Source organism: Ichthyophthirius multifiliis (assembly GCF_000220395.1).
Source record: "Ichthyophthirius multifiliis unplaced genomic scaffold scaff_1120509250104, whole genome shotgun sequence".
Taxonomy (NCBI): Eukaryota; Ciliophora; class Oligohymenophorea; order Hymenostomatida; genus Ichthyophthirius; species Ichthyophthirius multifiliis.
The window spans coordinates 2,409-20,424 of NW_004087083.1; the positions used below are offsets into that span (position 1 = coordinate 2,409).

The 18,016-nt window shown below is 15.2% G+C and overlaps 4 protein-coding genes across 4 annotated transcripts in view, besides 34 other annotated features; 2 read left to right on the forward strand and 2 right to left on the reverse strand. All coding sequences in view use genetic code 6, as the record gives it.

The window, feature by feature from the left end:
- IMG5_047640 (protein kinase domain protein) overlaps window positions 1-1,812 on the forward strand; it is a gene marked incomplete at both ends in the record, with an annotated part of 1,859 nt that extends 47 nt beyond the window's left edge. Inside the window, 5 exons of the mRNA XM_004037556.1 lie at window positions 1-5; window positions 47-118; window positions 169-380; window positions 597-916; window positions 966-1,812. The exon at window positions 1-5 is cut by the window's left edge and continues 47 nt beyond it. Of these exons, the coding sequence (XP_004037604.1) occupies window positions 1-5; window positions 47-118; window positions 169-380; window positions 597-916; window positions 966-1,812 (1,456 nt within the window). The remainder of the gene's footprint in view (window positions 6-46; window positions 119-168; window positions 381-596; window positions 917-965) is intronic.
- Window positions 457-494: a microsatellite.
- Window positions 1,813-1,950: 138 nt separating the features above from the next.
- Window positions 1,951-2,025: a microsatellite.
- Window positions 2,026-2,844: 819 nt separating this feature from the next.
- Window positions 2,845-2,871: a microsatellite.
- A 68-nt stretch (window positions 2,872-2,939) lies between these two features.
- Window positions 2,940-2,981: a microsatellite.
- Window positions 2,982-3,287: 306 nt separating this feature from the next.
- Window positions 3,288-3,334: a microsatellite.
- Window positions 3,335-3,560: 226 nt separating this feature from the next.
- Window positions 3,561-3,604: a microsatellite.
- Window positions 3,579-3,622: a microsatellite.
- A 102-nt stretch (window positions 3,623-3,724) lies between these two features.
- Window positions 3,725-3,772: a microsatellite.
- Window positions 3,773-4,362: 590 nt separating this feature from the next.
- Window positions 4,363-4,402: a microsatellite.
- A 313-nt stretch (window positions 4,403-4,715) lies between these two features.
- Window positions 4,716-4,791: a microsatellite.
- Window positions 4,792-5,003: 212 nt separating this feature from the next.
- Window positions 5,004-5,048: a microsatellite.
- A 152-nt stretch (window positions 5,049-5,200) lies between these two features.
- Window positions 5,201-6,090, forward strand: IMG5_047650 (mitochondrial carrier protein, putative; the record flags this gene model as incomplete). Its single annotated transcript, XM_004037557.1, has 2 exons — window positions 5,201-5,741; window positions 5,852-6,090. 2 exons carry the CDS (start codon window positions 5,201-5,203, stop codon window positions 6,088-6,090), a joined length of 780 nt encoding a protein of 259 aa, XP_004037605.1.
- A 106-nt stretch (window positions 6,091-6,196) lies between these two features.
- On the reverse strand, window positions 6,197-7,458 carry IMG5_047660 (tubulin-specific chaperone c, putative; the record flags this gene model as incomplete). The annotated part of the gene is made up of 2 exons (XM_004037558.1): window positions 6,197-7,032; window positions 7,110-7,458. 2 exons carry the CDS (start codon window positions 7,456-7,458, stop codon window positions 6,197-6,199), a joined length of 1,185 nt encoding a protein of 394 aa, XP_004037606.1.
- Window positions 7,050-7,092: a microsatellite.
- Window positions 7,050-7,096: a microsatellite.
- Window positions 7,062-7,101: a microsatellite.
- Window positions 7,459-7,933: 475 nt separating the features above from the next.
- Window positions 7,934-7,992: a microsatellite.
- Window positions 7,993-8,776: 784 nt separating this feature from the next.
- Window positions 8,777-8,837: a microsatellite.
- A 768-nt stretch (window positions 8,838-9,605) lies between these two features.
- Window positions 9,606-9,656: a microsatellite.
- Window positions 9,657-10,651: 995 nt separating this feature from the next.
- Window positions 10,652-10,717: a microsatellite.
- Window positions 10,670-10,716: a microsatellite.
- A 34-nt stretch (window positions 10,718-10,751) lies between the features above and the next one.
- Window positions 10,752-10,809: a microsatellite.
- Window positions 10,804-10,843: a microsatellite.
- Window positions 10,844-11,161: 318 nt separating this feature from the next.
- Window positions 11,162-11,209: a microsatellite.
- A 342-nt stretch (window positions 11,210-11,551) lies between these two features.
- Window positions 11,552-11,588: a microsatellite.
- Window positions 11,589-12,255: 667 nt separating this feature from the next.
- Window positions 12,256-12,349: a microsatellite.
- A 139-nt stretch (window positions 12,350-12,488) lies between these two features.
- Window positions 12,489-12,537: a microsatellite.
- Window positions 12,493-12,535: a microsatellite.
- A 6-nt stretch (window positions 12,538-12,543) lies between the features above and the next one.
- IMG5_047670 (hypothetical protein) lies at window positions 12,544-17,828 on the reverse strand (the record flags this gene model as incomplete). The annotated part of the gene is made up of 7 exons (XM_004037559.1): window positions 17,680-17,828; window positions 17,577-17,633; window positions 16,263-17,529; window positions 15,556-16,163; window positions 15,014-15,044; window positions 13,165-13,426; window positions 12,544-13,118 (listed from the first exon to the last, which is right to left on the reverse strand). The coding sequence occupies exons 3-7, from the start codon at window positions 17,442-17,444 to the stop codon at window positions 12,544-12,546; spliced, it is 2,658 nt and encodes an 885-aa protein (XP_004037607.1). The 5' UTR covers window positions 17,445-17,529; window positions 17,577-17,633; window positions 17,680-17,828.
- Window positions 13,491-13,526: a microsatellite.
- Window positions 14,497-14,575: a microsatellite.
- Window positions 14,723-14,978: a microsatellite.
- Window positions 14,723-14,979: a microsatellite.
- Window positions 14,847-14,979: a microsatellite.
- Window positions 14,962-15,029: a microsatellite.
- Window positions 16,177-16,217: a microsatellite.
- A 182-nt stretch (window positions 17,829-18,010) lies between the features above and the next one.
- Window positions 18,011-18,016: part of a microsatellite that runs on past the window's edge.

Below are 18,016 nucleotides of genomic sequence, written 5' to 3' on the forward strand. Positions count from 1 at the left end.
AATTAGTAAATTAAATAATAAAAACAAATATAAAACATCAAATAAGACGATACAACTAATAGAAATATTTCAAATGAAGATATTAATACAATATACGAAATAACTGATAATGTTTTAGGTTATATAAAAAAAACATATAAAATTTTATATTACATATAATATATATAGGAAAAGGTAGTTTTGGCATAGTAAAAGAATCTTATTTAAAAAAAAATCCTAATAAAATATTTGCAATAAAAAAAATAAGTAAAGTAAAATAAAAAGATGATCTAATGTGGTTATAAAGAGAAATAGATATTTTTAAACAATTAGATCATCCAAACATTGCGAAACTATACGAATCTTATGAAGATAATAAAAACTTATATTTAGTTATGGAAGTTAATATAATTTAATAAATATAATTACTTTTTAAATATTCTTTTTTTTTTTTAACTTATATTAAATTTTAATTTTATAAAATAAACAAAAAAAATAAGATAAAAAAAACAAATTATAATCCTTTTTTTTTTTTTTTAGTTAAGTAAAAAAAACAGAAAAAAATATAAAAAACAAAACTAAAAATAATATATATATATATATAAACAAAAAAATAGATATGTACTACAGAATAATTATTATAAAGGGTCATAAACAATGAAAATAGTCGTCTTTCAGAATAATAATCAAAAAATATACTTTTTTAAATATTCCAAGCAGTAAAATACTTACACGAGCTCGGAATAGTTCACCGTGATTTAAAACCAGAGAATTTTCTTTTTAGTAAATATAACGGAGAAATAAAAATGATTGACTTTGGATTATCAAAGCAGTATAAAAAATAAAACAGTAACTAAGCTGCATCTGATTTATAAACAATAGTTGGGACTGCAAATTATATAGCACCTGAAGTATTGACTGGAGAATATGATAAAAGGTAAAACAAAAATCCTATATATATATATAAATAAATAATATTGATTAAGATGCGATATATGGAGTTTAGGAATAATAGCATTCGCAATGTTATGCGGTGAATTTCCTTTTTAAGGAAAAAATGAAAAAGAGACATTAGCGAAAATATGTAGAGGATAATATATATTTAAGCCCACAATAAAACTATCTAAATAAATAAAAGACTTAATAAGTTAAATGATATGTGTAGATACTAAAAGACGAATTTCGATATCTGCAGCTTTAAAGCACCCTTGGTTTCAGTTATATGACTAAGGAAATATAGATAAATAAATTGAAATAAAATACATTTATTTAATAATAAATTATCCCAGAAATTTTAATAAAATATAGCGCTTATGTATTCATTTGTTATAGAAAATATAAGAAAATAATCTACATATATAATAAATAACTCGTATATTTAGAATTATAGACGAAAATAATTTCGGGTTTATAACAATTAAGTAATTTAATGCAGCAATAAAATAATTAGGATTTAATTATGAAGAAAAATAAACTCTTTAATTAATTTAAGATTTAAATAATTGTAGTTTTATAAAGAAAGGAGGTTAAAATAATGCTTTTATAGAATATTCTTAATTTTTGGAATTTACATTTGATATTAATTGTTTATTAGATTAAAAAAATTAAGAACTATTATTTTAATATTTAGATTACGATAATAAAGGATATATTAAAAAATAGAATATTGTTAATATTTTACTTAGAGAGCATATTTTTATTGATAATAAATAAATAAAATGTCTTTTTAATGAAGTTTATTAAAATAAAATAGAATTTAGTAATTTAAATGAACTATAAATTACATAAGATTAATTTAATTAAGCAATAAAATATTAATTTTAATAAAATTGATTTAGTATTTATTTTTTTGACTATAAGTAATATATATATTATTATCTAATTTTGTTAATATATTTTTTATATAAAATATACATTTTTTTTGTCTAAAATCAACAAATTCAATATAATAAGACTAATAAATAATATAAAAAATTTTAAATATATAAAAAAATGAAATTATTAATTATTAAATACTATATTTTTAATTATAAAAAATTAAATTTTATAAGATTACGTATAAAAATCCAAACAAAAAATCATTCATTTTTTTTCTTTTATACAAAAGTAAATCCATCTTCTTCCATTTTTTATTTTTCTTCTTATATTTATTCCTACTATTATTATTAATTTTCACTAATCTAACTATTATCTTCCCATTATTAGCTTTCATTATCATCCGAATTGTCTGAATCATTTTTATTTTCGCATTTTCCAACAACTTTAATATTCTTTTATTAAGAGTTTAAAAGTATTAACTATTCATATATTTTATATTTATCATTTTCTATTTCTTAAAATAATTCAATTATAATTCTAGCTATATCCCTTTCACTATTATCTTCTATTAAAGTGTAAAATCTTTCCTCTACTTAATTAATAAGCCAATATTCTAAATCCTCCTCTTTTAAATTATATTCATATATATAATTATATAAATCGTTTATGAATAAATTCACTAAATCGTTTTCTGTTTTATTTAAAAAATTATTATTTGTATTTGTAACATGCTTTATTACTAAATTATTCTCTTATACCCATCCATTTTAAATTATAAGTTTTATTACAGGCCAATTATTAATTATTATTGATAATCCTTTTTTAAAAAATGTTTCAAATTTATTGTTTTAGTTAATTAAGTCCATGTTATTATTTTTTTATACTTAAATAAATTTATTTTAATTATTGATTAAAATAGAAAAAATTAATTTTTATAAAAGTAAAAAATACATAAATATAAAATAAATATTTTTTGATAAATATTATTTATAAGAATATAAAAAAAATAATAATCAAATCATTCATTATTAATAATTAAACCTTGTAAAAAAATAAAAAATAAAAAATAAAAAAATTATATACCTTCTTTTAATTCACTAAGATTACATGAAGACTAATTATAAAAATATTTATATACATAAATATATATATATTTTTTATATATATATATATTTTATATATATTTACAGTAGTAAAATTCAAAATTATATATAATAAACCTATACTAAATAATATTAATCCATATAAATATCCTGTTATATCATTAGATTCTTATTAAATATCATATACTGTAAAAGATGATAAACTTTAATTAATATTTTTATCTAATTAATATATTAATAATATTTTTACAATAATTTAAATACTCCTCTACCTAATAAAGTATTTAAAAAATAAAAATATTTATTCATAAATTCTTTTTTAAATTCAAAAATTATTAATGCTAAACCAAATAATCTATATATTTTAATATATGAATTTATGTAAAATATATATAAAAATATATGTATATATAATTATATATTTATTATAATTAATTATAATTATATACATTTAAAAAAATGGCATAAAAAACAAAAAATTATGCCGAAAAAGCTTTATTGAAAATATCTAAAGTTATTATTTACCATACACCAATAAAAACTAAAAACAATCTTTATTAAATAATAGATTTAATTTAATTTTTAATAATAAAATATATATACGATGCTAATAAATTAACTCCTTTAATAATTTTTACAAATAAATTAGCTTTTGTCATATTTTTTTTAAATTCTTTTTTTTTTTTTTTAAAATTTTTTTTTTTATAATTTTTTTTATTTATTAAGTAAAAAAACTTTTAATATAAATTCATTTTTAATTTAAAAAAAAAATTATATAAACTTTTAATTTAATTTAAAATAAATAAATTAAATAAACATAAATAATATATATATATATATATATATATATATATATATATATATATATATATGTTTTATTACATTAATTTTAAAAAATCTATTTTATATTATTAAATAATTCATAATTTTTTAATTTTTATTAATTAATAAATAAAAAAACAAAAAAATGAAAAAAAAATTGCCTTAAGATTAATTAAAAAAATGCGTAAATTTAATTTTTAACAAGTCTTAATAAAAAATATAAAATGTAAAAAAAAAAGAATTTATTAAAAATATATATTTAACAATAAAGATTAAAATTAATAATAAAACAAACGATAAATAATATACAACTATCTTAAATAGTCCTTAATCCATATGTATTTCTGAATAAATACAAAAAAATAAAATATATAATTAAAAAATAAACAAAACCAGTATTTCTTAATCGACTAAACAATAATCATAAGACAATTTATGCAATTTTAATTTTTTAATAAGTAACAAATTATACAAAGAAGACCAAGACTTTCCTTCTTAAGAAGAAATAAGCAAGAAAATATCTCAATTAGTTTACAAAGTATTATAAATATAAAAATCTCCTAAATAATAATCACAAATTTTTTCTGAAAAAAAATCAAATAAATTAAAATCACAATAATCAATCAAAATTTAAAAAAATTAATCAATATTAAACTAATCAATATTAAACCAATCAATATAAAATAATGAAGATTTCTAAAGTAAACGTTCTATAAAATTTATAGAAAAAAGAAATTAAGTAAAAGCAAATAATTTAACTTAAAATGAAAATGAATCTTCTAAAATTAGTTTAAAGTAATTAATATATATATATATATTATTTAATTATTTATAATTAATATATATATATAATATTATTATTTATATTTTAGTTTATAAAATAAATATGAATAAATTAATAAAATTTAAATAAAATTAAGTTAAAAAAAAATAAGTTCTTTTAAAAATTATAAAGACGAAAATAAAAACAATTTAAATATATAATCTTAATAAAAAAGTAATAAAAATATAAATATTTTTTATAAAATTATAATTAATTAAATATTTTTAAAAATTAAATAACAAATTATTTAAATATATACAGTTAACGTTAATCTTTCAAAAAATATATAATAAAATTAAACGAATTATGTTTAACCATATAAACATTAAACAGATAGAAATATAAATACATAAAAATATGATTTTAATAATAATTATAAAACTAAATAAATAAAATGAAAATTAAGTGTCTTCTTTAAAAATTAAAGTGATATAATTTATTATTAATAATAAAAAAAAATATATATATATAATATATAATATATATATATATATATATATATAAATGCGCTTTTTATATTAATTTTAAAAAAAAAATTCTAAACACAAATAATGTTTTTTTTTTATTTTTAAAAAAAAAATTTTTTTTTATAAAAAAGTTAACATAAATATTTGAATTTTTTTTCTTTTTTTAAAATAATAAAAATTAATTTAAAATGTATTAAAAACAAGAAAAAAACACTTTTTTAAATAAAACTGATAATTTAATCCGTCTTTTATCAGGAGCTGTTTCTGGTACTCTCTCTCGTACAGCTGTTGCACCAATTGAGCGTCTAATAATTCTCCGATAAACCAAAACTCCTAAATATTTTCAAAAATCTTTACTTTAATCTCTACTAACTATGTATAAAACTGAAGGCATAACCTCCTTATTCAAAGGCAATTTAGCAAATTGCTTACGTATAGCCCCTTATTAATCTATAGAGTTTTTTACTTTCGATTTATATAGATATTATATCCAAAATTTATTCCAAATATAAAAAACATCTACATATAATACCACAAGCATGCTCTTTTGTGGAGCATTAGCCGGTATGACTGCCTATACATGCGTTTATCCTTTAGACTTAGCCAAAACACATCTCGCAATCCATACAGACAGCAATACTAGGTACTCTATTAACCAAATACTTTCCCGAATTTATTAAAATGAGGGTTTTTTTGGTTTATATAAAGGCATGAGTGCTACCTTATTAGGTATAGCCCCATATGCTAGTTTAAAGTTAACTTTTTACTAATTATTGAAGAATTTTTATGGAAAAAAGATCCATCAAACACAATTAATCTATTTTTCGGTGCCCTTTCAGGCTGTATGGCAGTCACAATTACTTACCCGACCGATTTTATACGGAGAAGATTATAAATTACTCAAATAGGTAATAATTAGAAAGTTAAATTAGTATAATTTGCAACTAATATAGTCAAATAAGAAGGTTTTCTTACTTTATATTGTGGTTTGATGACTACTTATGTTAAAATTATACCTTCTACTGCTTTAGCTTTTGCAATAAATGAATATATGAAAAATTAATTTGGGATATATTGATATATATATATATATATATATATGTAAAAAAAATTACTTTTATTTTTTTATTTTTTATTTTTATAAAAAAAATAAATAAATAAAAAAAATTATAAACTATATATATTCAATCTTAATTAATCATTTTAACTAAATCTGAAATTGGTTTAATTTATCCAGTTTAGACCATCCATTCTCTAAAATATCCCTATATAGCATCTTATAATAATTTCTATTAGTTTTCATTTAATCCACAATTAATAATATTATTTTATAATTCCTAGTATTTTTAAAACCTTTAAATTATATGTTCTCTATATTCATTAGGAGCCAATATAGGTAAAACAACTTTATTATTATTATTATTTTAATAATTATTTTTTAATTCTTAAATTTGTTTCTCCAAATTTAAAACATTCTCAAAACTCACTAAATACTAATAAGGAATTACCCTAAACTACAATGGTAAATTAATACAGAAAAAGTCTTTTAAACTCATAATCTAATATCCTAAACACTAATTTTAATTCATAACAAAAGGACTTTAAAACATTTAACAATTTTTATAACAAACTGGTATTTTAGCTAATTTTACCTTTTCTAAAAGTTCTATATAATTACCATTATGGGGTGCTAGATTAATAGATCTATTATCCCCATATAAAACAGGGTTGAAGCTTCCATAATAATGTATAGTGGAATCTATAGTATTACCTATTCTAATAAAACTAGACGCTACAACAATATTGACATTTTCGCATTTATCAATAGTGCATATTTTTTAAACTGCCGATACAAAAATATTCATATTTATACAATTTGATATAGATAAATTATAAACATAGGAATCTATATATAAATAAGAATCTTCACAATTAACAATTCTTAAATCTTAATTTTCACATGATTTTTCATCTTTACACATTACACTTTTAGTTAATCCTTAAATATACACAATATTATCTATTAAAAATAAATTAAAATAAATAATAATATATATATAAATAAATATATATATATATATATACATATTTTTATACCTTATGTTTCATTCATAGATAATGTATTTGTTAAATATTCAGAAAGTACTTTTGCGCTTATTTTTTATTATGGATTATTAAAAAGTTATGAATATTAAGACAGATTAATTTTATTATTATTATTTTTTCCTTTTTGTATTTCTGGTCTTAAAATTATTTATAAAATACTAAGATCTTTAGAACTTATCATGCAATCTTCGTTATTTAAATCATTACTAACTAACCTTAGTATAGTTTTTATGTTATATCTTATATAAAATATAGCCTATTGATATTCTGAATTAAACTAAGTAGTCGTTCTCGTAGTTTTAGATCTCGGAGAATTCAAAGGAGAGAAATTATGCGACATATTTGACCTAAAAACCTCATTGAAATGAGTATTAATTCCTATTTTCTAAAATCTAGTGAGAAATTATGCCTTGATGAAATTCCAAATAATTATAAAAATAAATAAATTGCTAATCCTCTAATATCAGCCGTTAATACTTATTTTTTATTTAAAAATGATATATCATCTTCTGTCATAATTTTATAATTAATAAAATAAATTTCTGCATCTTTTTCATTGATATGTTTTAACAATGTTCTTTAAATTATTCCATACTAACTTTTTTATCATTTTAACTTGCTATTTAATTTAACGAAGTCAAAATGTTAACTAAATTTATTAAAGTTAATTTCGCTGGTGTAGGATATACAGAATGTTCGAACATTTCCTATTTAATATGTAATATTTAAGTATTCAATTTTAATTTTAATATATATATATATATATAAAATTTTAATTTTTTAGTATAATTTTTAAATTTTTTTGTTAGAAATTCATATATAAATATATATATATATATTATATAATTATATATACATATATATATTTATATATTTAATTTTTTTTTAATATAAATTCTTTCGAAAAGGATATTTTCCAAACCTCCTCATAATTTATTATTATTAATTTAAACAACTGAAATAAACTTAAAATATTAATTTTATTTTTCATTTTTTTTTATGTTTACATTAAAAATAATTTATTAAAATTAATTTCTTATGTATTTAAATAATTTTTTTTTTTTTATTATTTTAATTTTTAATTATTATTTTTTCTAAGATATTTTTTTTTTTTTTTTTCCAATTTTTAACTTAATAAATAAATTTTATGTAAATAAACCAATAGTAAAAATTATAAATCTTTTAATATATTCATATATTCAACTTTATTTTATTTAAATGGAACGTCATTTTCATTTGAATTTTAATTAAAATTCAATTACAAAAAAGTCCTTAACTGATCTAAATTTTTCCTCAAGAAACCTTATAGTAATAAATATTCAATATTTATTTAAGCTTTATTTTCTATAATTATTTTAAAGGTTATTAATAAAAAATCCTATAACTTTACCTAAAAAACTATTTTAAGTTTAAAACCTTAATTTGAATTATTAAACAGCCTAATATGTAAACTGACTTGCGGATTTTCCAACAATTCCTTAACTCTATTCTATTCTTTTAATAATTTCCTGATTAATTATTCAAAATAAACCTGAATTCTATTTCCAAGCCTATTATCATAATTTAGATGCTAGTTATATTATATAAAAAAGGTATTTTAAAAAAAATGTTATTTATTATTTTATATACTTTAATAATTTTAATAATGATCATTATATATATTAAAATCTAAACTATTATCTATAATTATTAAAATTTAAAGCTATTATATAGGATATTTATATACTCAATTAATCCTATCTAAATAGTGTAATTTTTTACCTATAATCCTTTTATAAAATCATTTTATATTTTTTAATAATTTGGAAGACTATATGAACTATTTTATTGTGTTCTAATTATTTAATTAAATAAAAGTCTATTTTTTAATGTTTTTGTGAAATTATTGATATTATTATTATTAAAAATATATATAATTAAATAAAGAAAATAAATATTTTTTTCAAAAAATATATATATATTTTAGATTATTTATTTATTAATATTTTATTTATTATTTATTCATTCATCATTCAAATAATTCATATAACTAAATAATCTTATATTGTTTAAAAATACATCAATAAAATAGCTTGTACCTCCTACTAAATATAACTATTTTTTTTTTTAAAAAACAAAAAAAGCATAAAAATATAGAAATATATATATTTACAGTTTAATCATTCAAAATATTATATTATTCGAAATTTAAGCTTAAAACTGATTAATTAGATTATTAAATTTATTAAATTAATTATCCATTTTTAAAATTATAAAAATAAACAAAACTATTCTCACCTCCAACAGCAATAGACTATTAAAAAAATTGTATTTTTTTTTTTTATAAATTAAAAAATATGTATTAAAAATCTACATTTTCATCAATAATTTATATTGAATAAACATCATATTAAGTATTAATAACCAATTATAGTTAAAATGTCTCTAAATTCCATATACTAATAAAATCATTATGTCCAATAAACTAATTATAAAAATAATATTTAAATATATATATATATATATATATATATATATATATATATATATATATATATAATCATATTTAATAAAAAATTAAATATTTATATAATTATAATTATTTATTTATCATAATTAATTACCAAATTATTATTAAAAACATTAAATGTATATATATTTTAAAAAAACGAATTTTCATTATGTTTTAAAGTTTTAAAATATTCTAAATTATCTTAATTTATATACCATATTTATACTATTCCTATTTTCGAACCTACTAATAGATATTTATTCTTGAATATAACTGCACATGTTAATGGATTATTTTTAATTTAAATTATTGAATTTAATTATTTTTATGAATTTTCAACAGCATCATTTATATGTTAATTTGAATTGTAATCTTAATCAATTTTCTCTAGTTTTTTATCCAAACAAACTATATATCCATTACTTATAATTGCATAAATTTTCTAATGAATTTATTTTTATATAATCATTTTATTTAATTAATAATTAATATAAATTACATCTTTAATTATAATAATATCATTTATTTATGAATCTCCATTCTATTTATATATATAAATATTTTTATTTTTTTATATATTTTTTACACATCTAAAACTAAAATTTTATTAATCTTTAAAATTCGAAACTAACTTATTTTTTAATTTTATATTTTACTAATTTGTATTCATTTTATATATAATTATTTATATTTTTCCAAGAAAATATCTTTATTTCTTCACCATCAGATACTAATAAATCTTAATATTAATTCAAGAATTATATTTTTATTATTTGTTTTCTCAAAAATTCAAAGCTAATTAAATTTTTAAAAACCTATTCATCTTAACCACTACTTTACTTTAAAAAATACTCTTTCTATTTTTTTTAAAAAAAATATGTTAAAAAAATTAAAAAAAATAAAAAAATTTTATGTAAATTATACTAATATCTATTTAAAAACAAATATATGAACAATTCCTTTAAAATCTCCAGCTAAAATATAATTTTTATCTTAACTAAATAGAATGACATTAAATCCACTCATATATATTCTAAATATTTATAAATAATTAATATTAATATATATATATAATTATATGTATATGTATATTTATATATATATATAAATTTATTTATTTAATAATTAAAAGATATATATTTAAAAAAAAAAATTTTAAATAAAAATAAAAAAAAAAAATTTTTTATATAAAATATAAAATATTTAATAATAAAAATTAATAATAAAATATTAACTTAATTTTTTAAAAATCTTACAAATATTTTTATATATACAAATTATTACAATTTCAACATGATTTTTATATATATAATAAATAATATATTTTTTCAAATAAATAACTAATAATTATATTTTTGAATAATTTTTTAATAATCATATCAAATATGTTTTTTTATTGAATGATTAGTTAAAAGAATAATAAAAAGAGTTAATTAAAAATATAAAATATCTTTACATATCATTACTTTTTATTTTTTAAAGTTAAATGAAAATATAATCAATTAATAATATTATAATAAAATTATATTTTTTAGAATTATAAAAATTTAAATTATTATATTTATAGAATTTATTATTTTAATAAATTTTATTAGTTTAAAACTGTAATAATTATAAATTATATCAATTAATTATTTTTTATTATTTAATAATAATATTGAATTCAATTGAAATTTTATTTTTTAATTAATTTAGGATTAAATATATATATTAACTTAAATATATATATGAATGATATAATTAAATATAAAAGAATGTTTTTAATTAAATATAATTAAAAAGATTTTTATTTATTTAATTATAATTAATTTTTATTTATAAAAAAAATATTTGTACTAGCAATAATCTTATAAATGCTTTTATATTATTTAATAAATAAGATAATTATCTAAAAATTATGTTTATTTTAATACTTTATTAATCTCATATCAAAAATATATTATAATATGTATAATAAAAAGTAATAAGTATAAAAAAAGCTATTAGGATATATAATTTTTATTTTAATTAATTTATATAATTAATTATATATTAAAATAAATTTAAAAAGGTTTCATTTATAATATATTTTATCATAAATACTTCTAATTTAATTAATAAAAAGAAAGAGTTTTTATATATATAATGTCTCAAATATGTTTATATATAGTTATAACCTAACATATTTGTTTTTATTTATATATAACATAAAAAGAAAACACTGAAATTAAATTTTTAATCAATATATATATTTTTTAAAAATAAAATTTAATTTTAATATTTAATAAAATAACTTTGATATATGTGTTATTTATTAATTGTTTTAAATTATTATTTAATAAAATTATTGAATTAATTAATATATATTTTCATTAAAAATAAAATTTATATCATGAATCATAATTTATCATTTATTTGTTATTAATAATTATTAATTTCTATTTTAATAAAAAAAAACTAATTAAATTATTATATTATTTATATTATTTCAGAAAAAACTAAATGTATAAAAAAGTAAAAATTTAATTATATATTTTTATTATTAATTTGTATTATTAAAAAAGTTAATTATATAAAAAAAAAAAAATAATATATAAATTATATTATAAAGTTTTTATTGTAAATAATTCTAAATAATAATATTTTAAAATATATATAAAGATAAAAATATATATATATATATATATATATATATATAAATATATATATTTATATAGATATTTTTTTTTATAAATATATATATTTAATTATATTTATATATCTATGATTTCTAGTTAAATTTAATTTTTTTAAAAAAATTATATAAATAAATTATATTATTTAGAATAAATTAAATAAAATTAACAAATAAATAATATATTTTTTGAATATAAAAAATTTTATATTCATTTTATTATATTTTAAAAAAAGTAAAAATATAAAAATTAAAAAAATTAATATTAAAAATTATAGTAGTCAAACATAATTAAGATATTAAAGATTTATATTTTAATTGAAAATTAATATAATATAATATTATAAAAATTATACAAATTATAAAAGTTAATTATACATTTTTCTAAAAATTAAATGCTTTTTTATAATATTTTTTAATTAATTTTTTATAAAACAATCAATAAATTAATGTATATGTATTTATTATACTATATACTTTTTTTAATTAGTATTTTTTATTTATTTACAATAGAATTTTTTTCTTTCATTTTTGTTTAATAAAAGGATGATTTCTAATCTTTTTTTATTTTAAGTTATAAAATAATGTTTAATAAAAATTACTTATTAGATAGATAGTCTATTATTAGGATTTATATTTAAAATTTTATTGAAAAATTATTATCCTTCCTCATTTATTATAGTAGGATCATATTTAATATTTTATGCGTGTATTTATTTTATTAGACTTTTATCATCAATTCCTTTAAAAGGGAAATTTCCACATAATAGAGTATAAAATACGACTCCAGAAGCCCATAAATCAGCATTTTATCCATAATAGTCTTTTTATTCTATCAATTCAGGAGCCATATAACCTGCAAAAGTAAAGTTATTTTTAAAAATATATAAATAAAAATAAACTTAATGTTCCACAAACAGTTTTAAGTTTTTCTTTAGATATAATTGAAAATCCAAAATCAATAATTTTAATATTTTTATCTTTATCTAACAATATGTTTTATAATTTAATATCTCTATGATAAATATTATTAGAATGCAAATAATATAAACAATCTAAAATTTACAAAAAAAAGGTAATAGCTTCATTTTTAGATATCTTCTTGTTTTATTTAACATATTAAAATAATGAAATATCTCCTAAATATTCCATAATTAAATTTATCTAATTTTATAAAAAATATATATAATTATATTTATTTATTTAATTATATCTTTAAAAAAATGAGTATTATGATATAAATTTATATATAAATATTATATATTTAATATTTTTTATTTTAATATATAAAAAAATATAATATTTACAGTTTTTTATGTATTTATTGTTTTTATTAATTTAACTATATTCGGATGATTTGTTATTTGCAAAATTTTAATTTCTCTTTGTAAATTTTATTTTTTTATATTATCTATAAGTTTAAATTTATCATAAATTTTTATAGCTACTTTTTCGTTAGTATTTATATTTCTTCCTAATTTTACAACGGCATAAGTCCCAATACCTTTATGTTTTAATATATTATTATTTATGAAAAATTAATACCAATAATTTCTCCTATTTAATAGTTTTAAATTTTGTTTTCTTATTATTTTTATTGTATATTTTATCCTATTATTAATTCGTATTTATAATTCTTTTAATTTTCAATTTTTAATGAATTGTATTCTCTTATTTCTTTAGAGTTTTTCGAATTAATTTTATTTTTTACAACTTTAAAAAATATTTATGGAGTTTAAATGCAATTTTTTTTATTCATAATTTTTTAATCTTTTTTCTAAGTATCCGATTAAATATGTAGACTAAACCTTTTTTTTTCTTATGAAATAGATTATCTTTATATAATTTATTGTGTTTAATTTAAATTTTAATTATTTTAACTGTTTATTTAGTTAAATATTATCTTTTAATTTATTTATATATTGTTTAAATGTTTTGAATTCGATTATTTATTCTAAAGTAAGTTTATTTCATATTACAAACGTATTAATTCTTTATCAATACATTTTTATTTGTCTATCTATTTTATAATAAAATTAATGTTTATATTTTTTCAGTTTTACAAGTTCTTTCATGGAATAGGATTATTTAAATGTTTTATATTATTTTGAAGATTAAATTTAAGAAATTTATGAGTTATTTTATTATTAATTATATATGAAATTATGTAGCTTGTTAATTTCTTGCATATTAAGATTTATTAAATTTAATAATTTTATATTATATATGATGAAAAAAAATAAAATAAAAATATATATTTTTATTTAAAAAAAAATAATAAATTATAAAATTTTTAATAAATAAAAAAATAAATCTTATTTAAAACTAAAATATATAAAAATTAATAAAGTAGTAATAAGTACAATTATATTATAAAAATACATATTTATAAAAAAAGAAATTTATTTATAAATAATAGAGAAATAGTTTATTCATAAAATAAATATTAAATAATATTGGAATAAAAATATAAATCAAAAAGAAAAATAAAATTATAAAAAATAATAAATGAAATAATAATAATAAAAACAATTAAAAAAATAATAAACATAAAAAAAAACATATTAATAAAAAAAAATATAGAAATAATAATAAATAAAAAAAAGAAGTAATAATTATAGTAATAAAAATAATAATGAAAATAAATATAATAAAAATAAAAATATACTAATAATAATAATAATAATAATAATAATAATAATAATAATAATAATAATTTTAATTTATGTATTTAAATAAAATAATAAGTACATTTTTATTTATTATTATTTCAAAATTTTATCTACATAATATTAGTTATAAAATTATTCTTGCATATCAATATTATATTAAAATAAATATTTTTAAAATATAATAAATATATTAATTAAATTTGTAATAATTTATTAAAGTAATATAATTATTTAATTTATAAAATGGTTTTAAATAATAAAATCTTGTATTATAAAATTATTATATTTTTAAAAAATTATGTAAAAATAATATTTATAAATATATTAAATAATTAAATTAATAACATAAATATTATAAAATATATATGAATATTACTTTTTTTATAATTTTAATTTTTTTATAATAGAAATTATTTATATAAAATAAAATATATTATTAATTAATTTATATTTTTTTATAAAATTTTTTATAAATAATATTAAAAATTAATTTTAAATAAATAATTAATATATAAAATTACTAAATATATATATTTTTTTTTAATTTAGTATTTTCTACTTATTAAAATTAAAATAAATATTCTTTTTCATTATTTATTTAATTAAAAATATTATTAATACAAAATATTTTATGCATCCCATTTCTTTTGGAAAGACTAAACAGCTTTATCTTTCAGTACTTATCCTTTATCATCATGTGTTGGTATTCCTTTATCATTAAATTAATAGTTTTTATATTTAATATCATTTCTAAACATATCAGATGGATTTACACTCATTTATTTAATTTTTTCTTATTCTTTTTTCTTTAAAGCTTCTTATTATTATGCTTATTTTAATTGTTTTTCTTCTTTTTCTTTCAAAAGTATTTCTTTATCATCAAATTTCCACAAACTTTACTCACCAGGCTTTCCATCATCTATTCTAACTCCCAAATGAATTAATTTTTCATCTCTAACTGTATCACAGACGTATAGAATATTCTTATGTTATTATTCTTGTGCACTTTTTAAAACACTTTCATAGAAATAAGTAGCTATTTCAAAAGCTTATGAAGTATTATCATTAATGTTTTTCTTAGAGGCAAATTTATTTAATTTATCTTAGTAGTTTTATGATAATTCTTATATTTTTACAAAATCCTATCCTGAACCTCTTACATTATCTCTGAAAGATGAAATTTCATTTATTAATAAAACAAAAATGTCTTCTTATTATTACATATTATTCTATAAATGTAATTATATATATATATATATATATATATATATATATATTTATATCATCAATTTATTTTTATACATTTTTTATTACATATATATAATTACATTATTATCATAGCATATACCTATACAGTAGAAAATATATTTAACATAATTACTTATAGATAATAATAATGGGTATATATAAGGTTTTTCTTTTAAATAAATATTAACTTATCTTATTATTTCTTCTATTTCTCCTATTACTTTTGGTATATTGAAATTATTCTAAAAATGTTTATGAATTAATGCTTATTTTTCTTAAAAAAATTCATTTAATACAAATTCTTTTTTTTCCCATTTTAAACTAATATTTATATTAAACTATAATAAAATTGCATTAATAGTTATGAAAAACTCGCTAAATTTCTTATCTTTAATTTTATATTCTTCTAGAGTATTTTCTGAATAATCCATGATAGAATCGTAGTTTTATTTCGTAAAAATAAGCCTCAAAACTCTACTTGAAAATCTCTAAATTAAATTCTTAATACTGATAAAATTTTTTAGACTTTTTGCCATTTTTAATCCCTCTATATGTAAATGTCCAGTATGCATAAAATAATTTACCCATTAATTATTTTCTTCTTTATTAAAATAAGCTTCACTTTATGCAATCTCATTATCATGATGAGGAAACTTTAAATCTTCTCCTCCCATATGGATATCTAGAGGATACCCTAATATCTCAGATGCCATAGTAGAACATTCAATATGCCATCCAGGTCTTCCTTTACCCCATGGTGAATCCCATTCAGGTTCATTGGGTTTACTAGCCTTCCATAATGCGAAATCTTTCTATGATCTTTTCTCAGAATCATTTTTTACACCTAATTTACCTTCACCGTCATCTAGTTTTTACTTATTATTTACAGATTAAGGCTCAAGTTTTGCATAGCATTAGTTTTAAGTACAATGAAATTTTTCAACATTAAAATAAACTGATTAATTTGATTCATAAGCAAATCCATTTTCGATAATTTTCTTTATGTAATTGATTATTTCAGGAATATATTCACTTACTCGAACTATTGCATCAGGCTATATATATACATATAGAATATAAAATATAATATAATGTATTATTATTATCAATTTTTACTTTATCAACATTTAATTATTACATATCCTCCCAATAGTCTATTTCCCATTTACGAGCGAATTAAGCGAAATCTTATTTTTATTCATTTGAGCGGTCTATTATTTTATCGTCTATATCTGTTATATTTTAGCAGAAAAATACATCATAACCAAAATATCTATTCATTACTTTTCTTATCATGTCGACACTTACATAAGTTCTTGCATGCCCTAAATGTGAAGCATCATATACCTATTTTAGATATAAAATCATTTTTGGAAAAAAAAATTATTTTTTACTGTCGGACCACAATTGTAAAATTTTACTTTTTTTCCCTTATATGGAATAAACTCTACCTATTATTATTTTTTTTATCATTTTTTTGATTTTTTTTCTTTTTACTAGTTATTCGGGATTTAATGAGTTTTAAACTTTTAATCCTGTAATGTAGGAGTCTTCGTTTTTTTAAGGCAACTGCCAAAGCTAATAAGGATTTTTTTGTTAGTCTTACATTTAACTATTATAATTTGTTATATATATATTGTTTGATTTATATTAACTCTTTTTTTTTATAGAGCTATTTGTTAACTTTTATAATTGAAATACTTATAATAAATAGAAAAAATAAATTTATATTAAATATTAAAATTATATTTTTTAAAAAAAATTAAATTATATTTATGCACGTAATCAAATTTTTTATATAAAAAGAATTTTTTTTTTTTTTTTTGAATTAAAA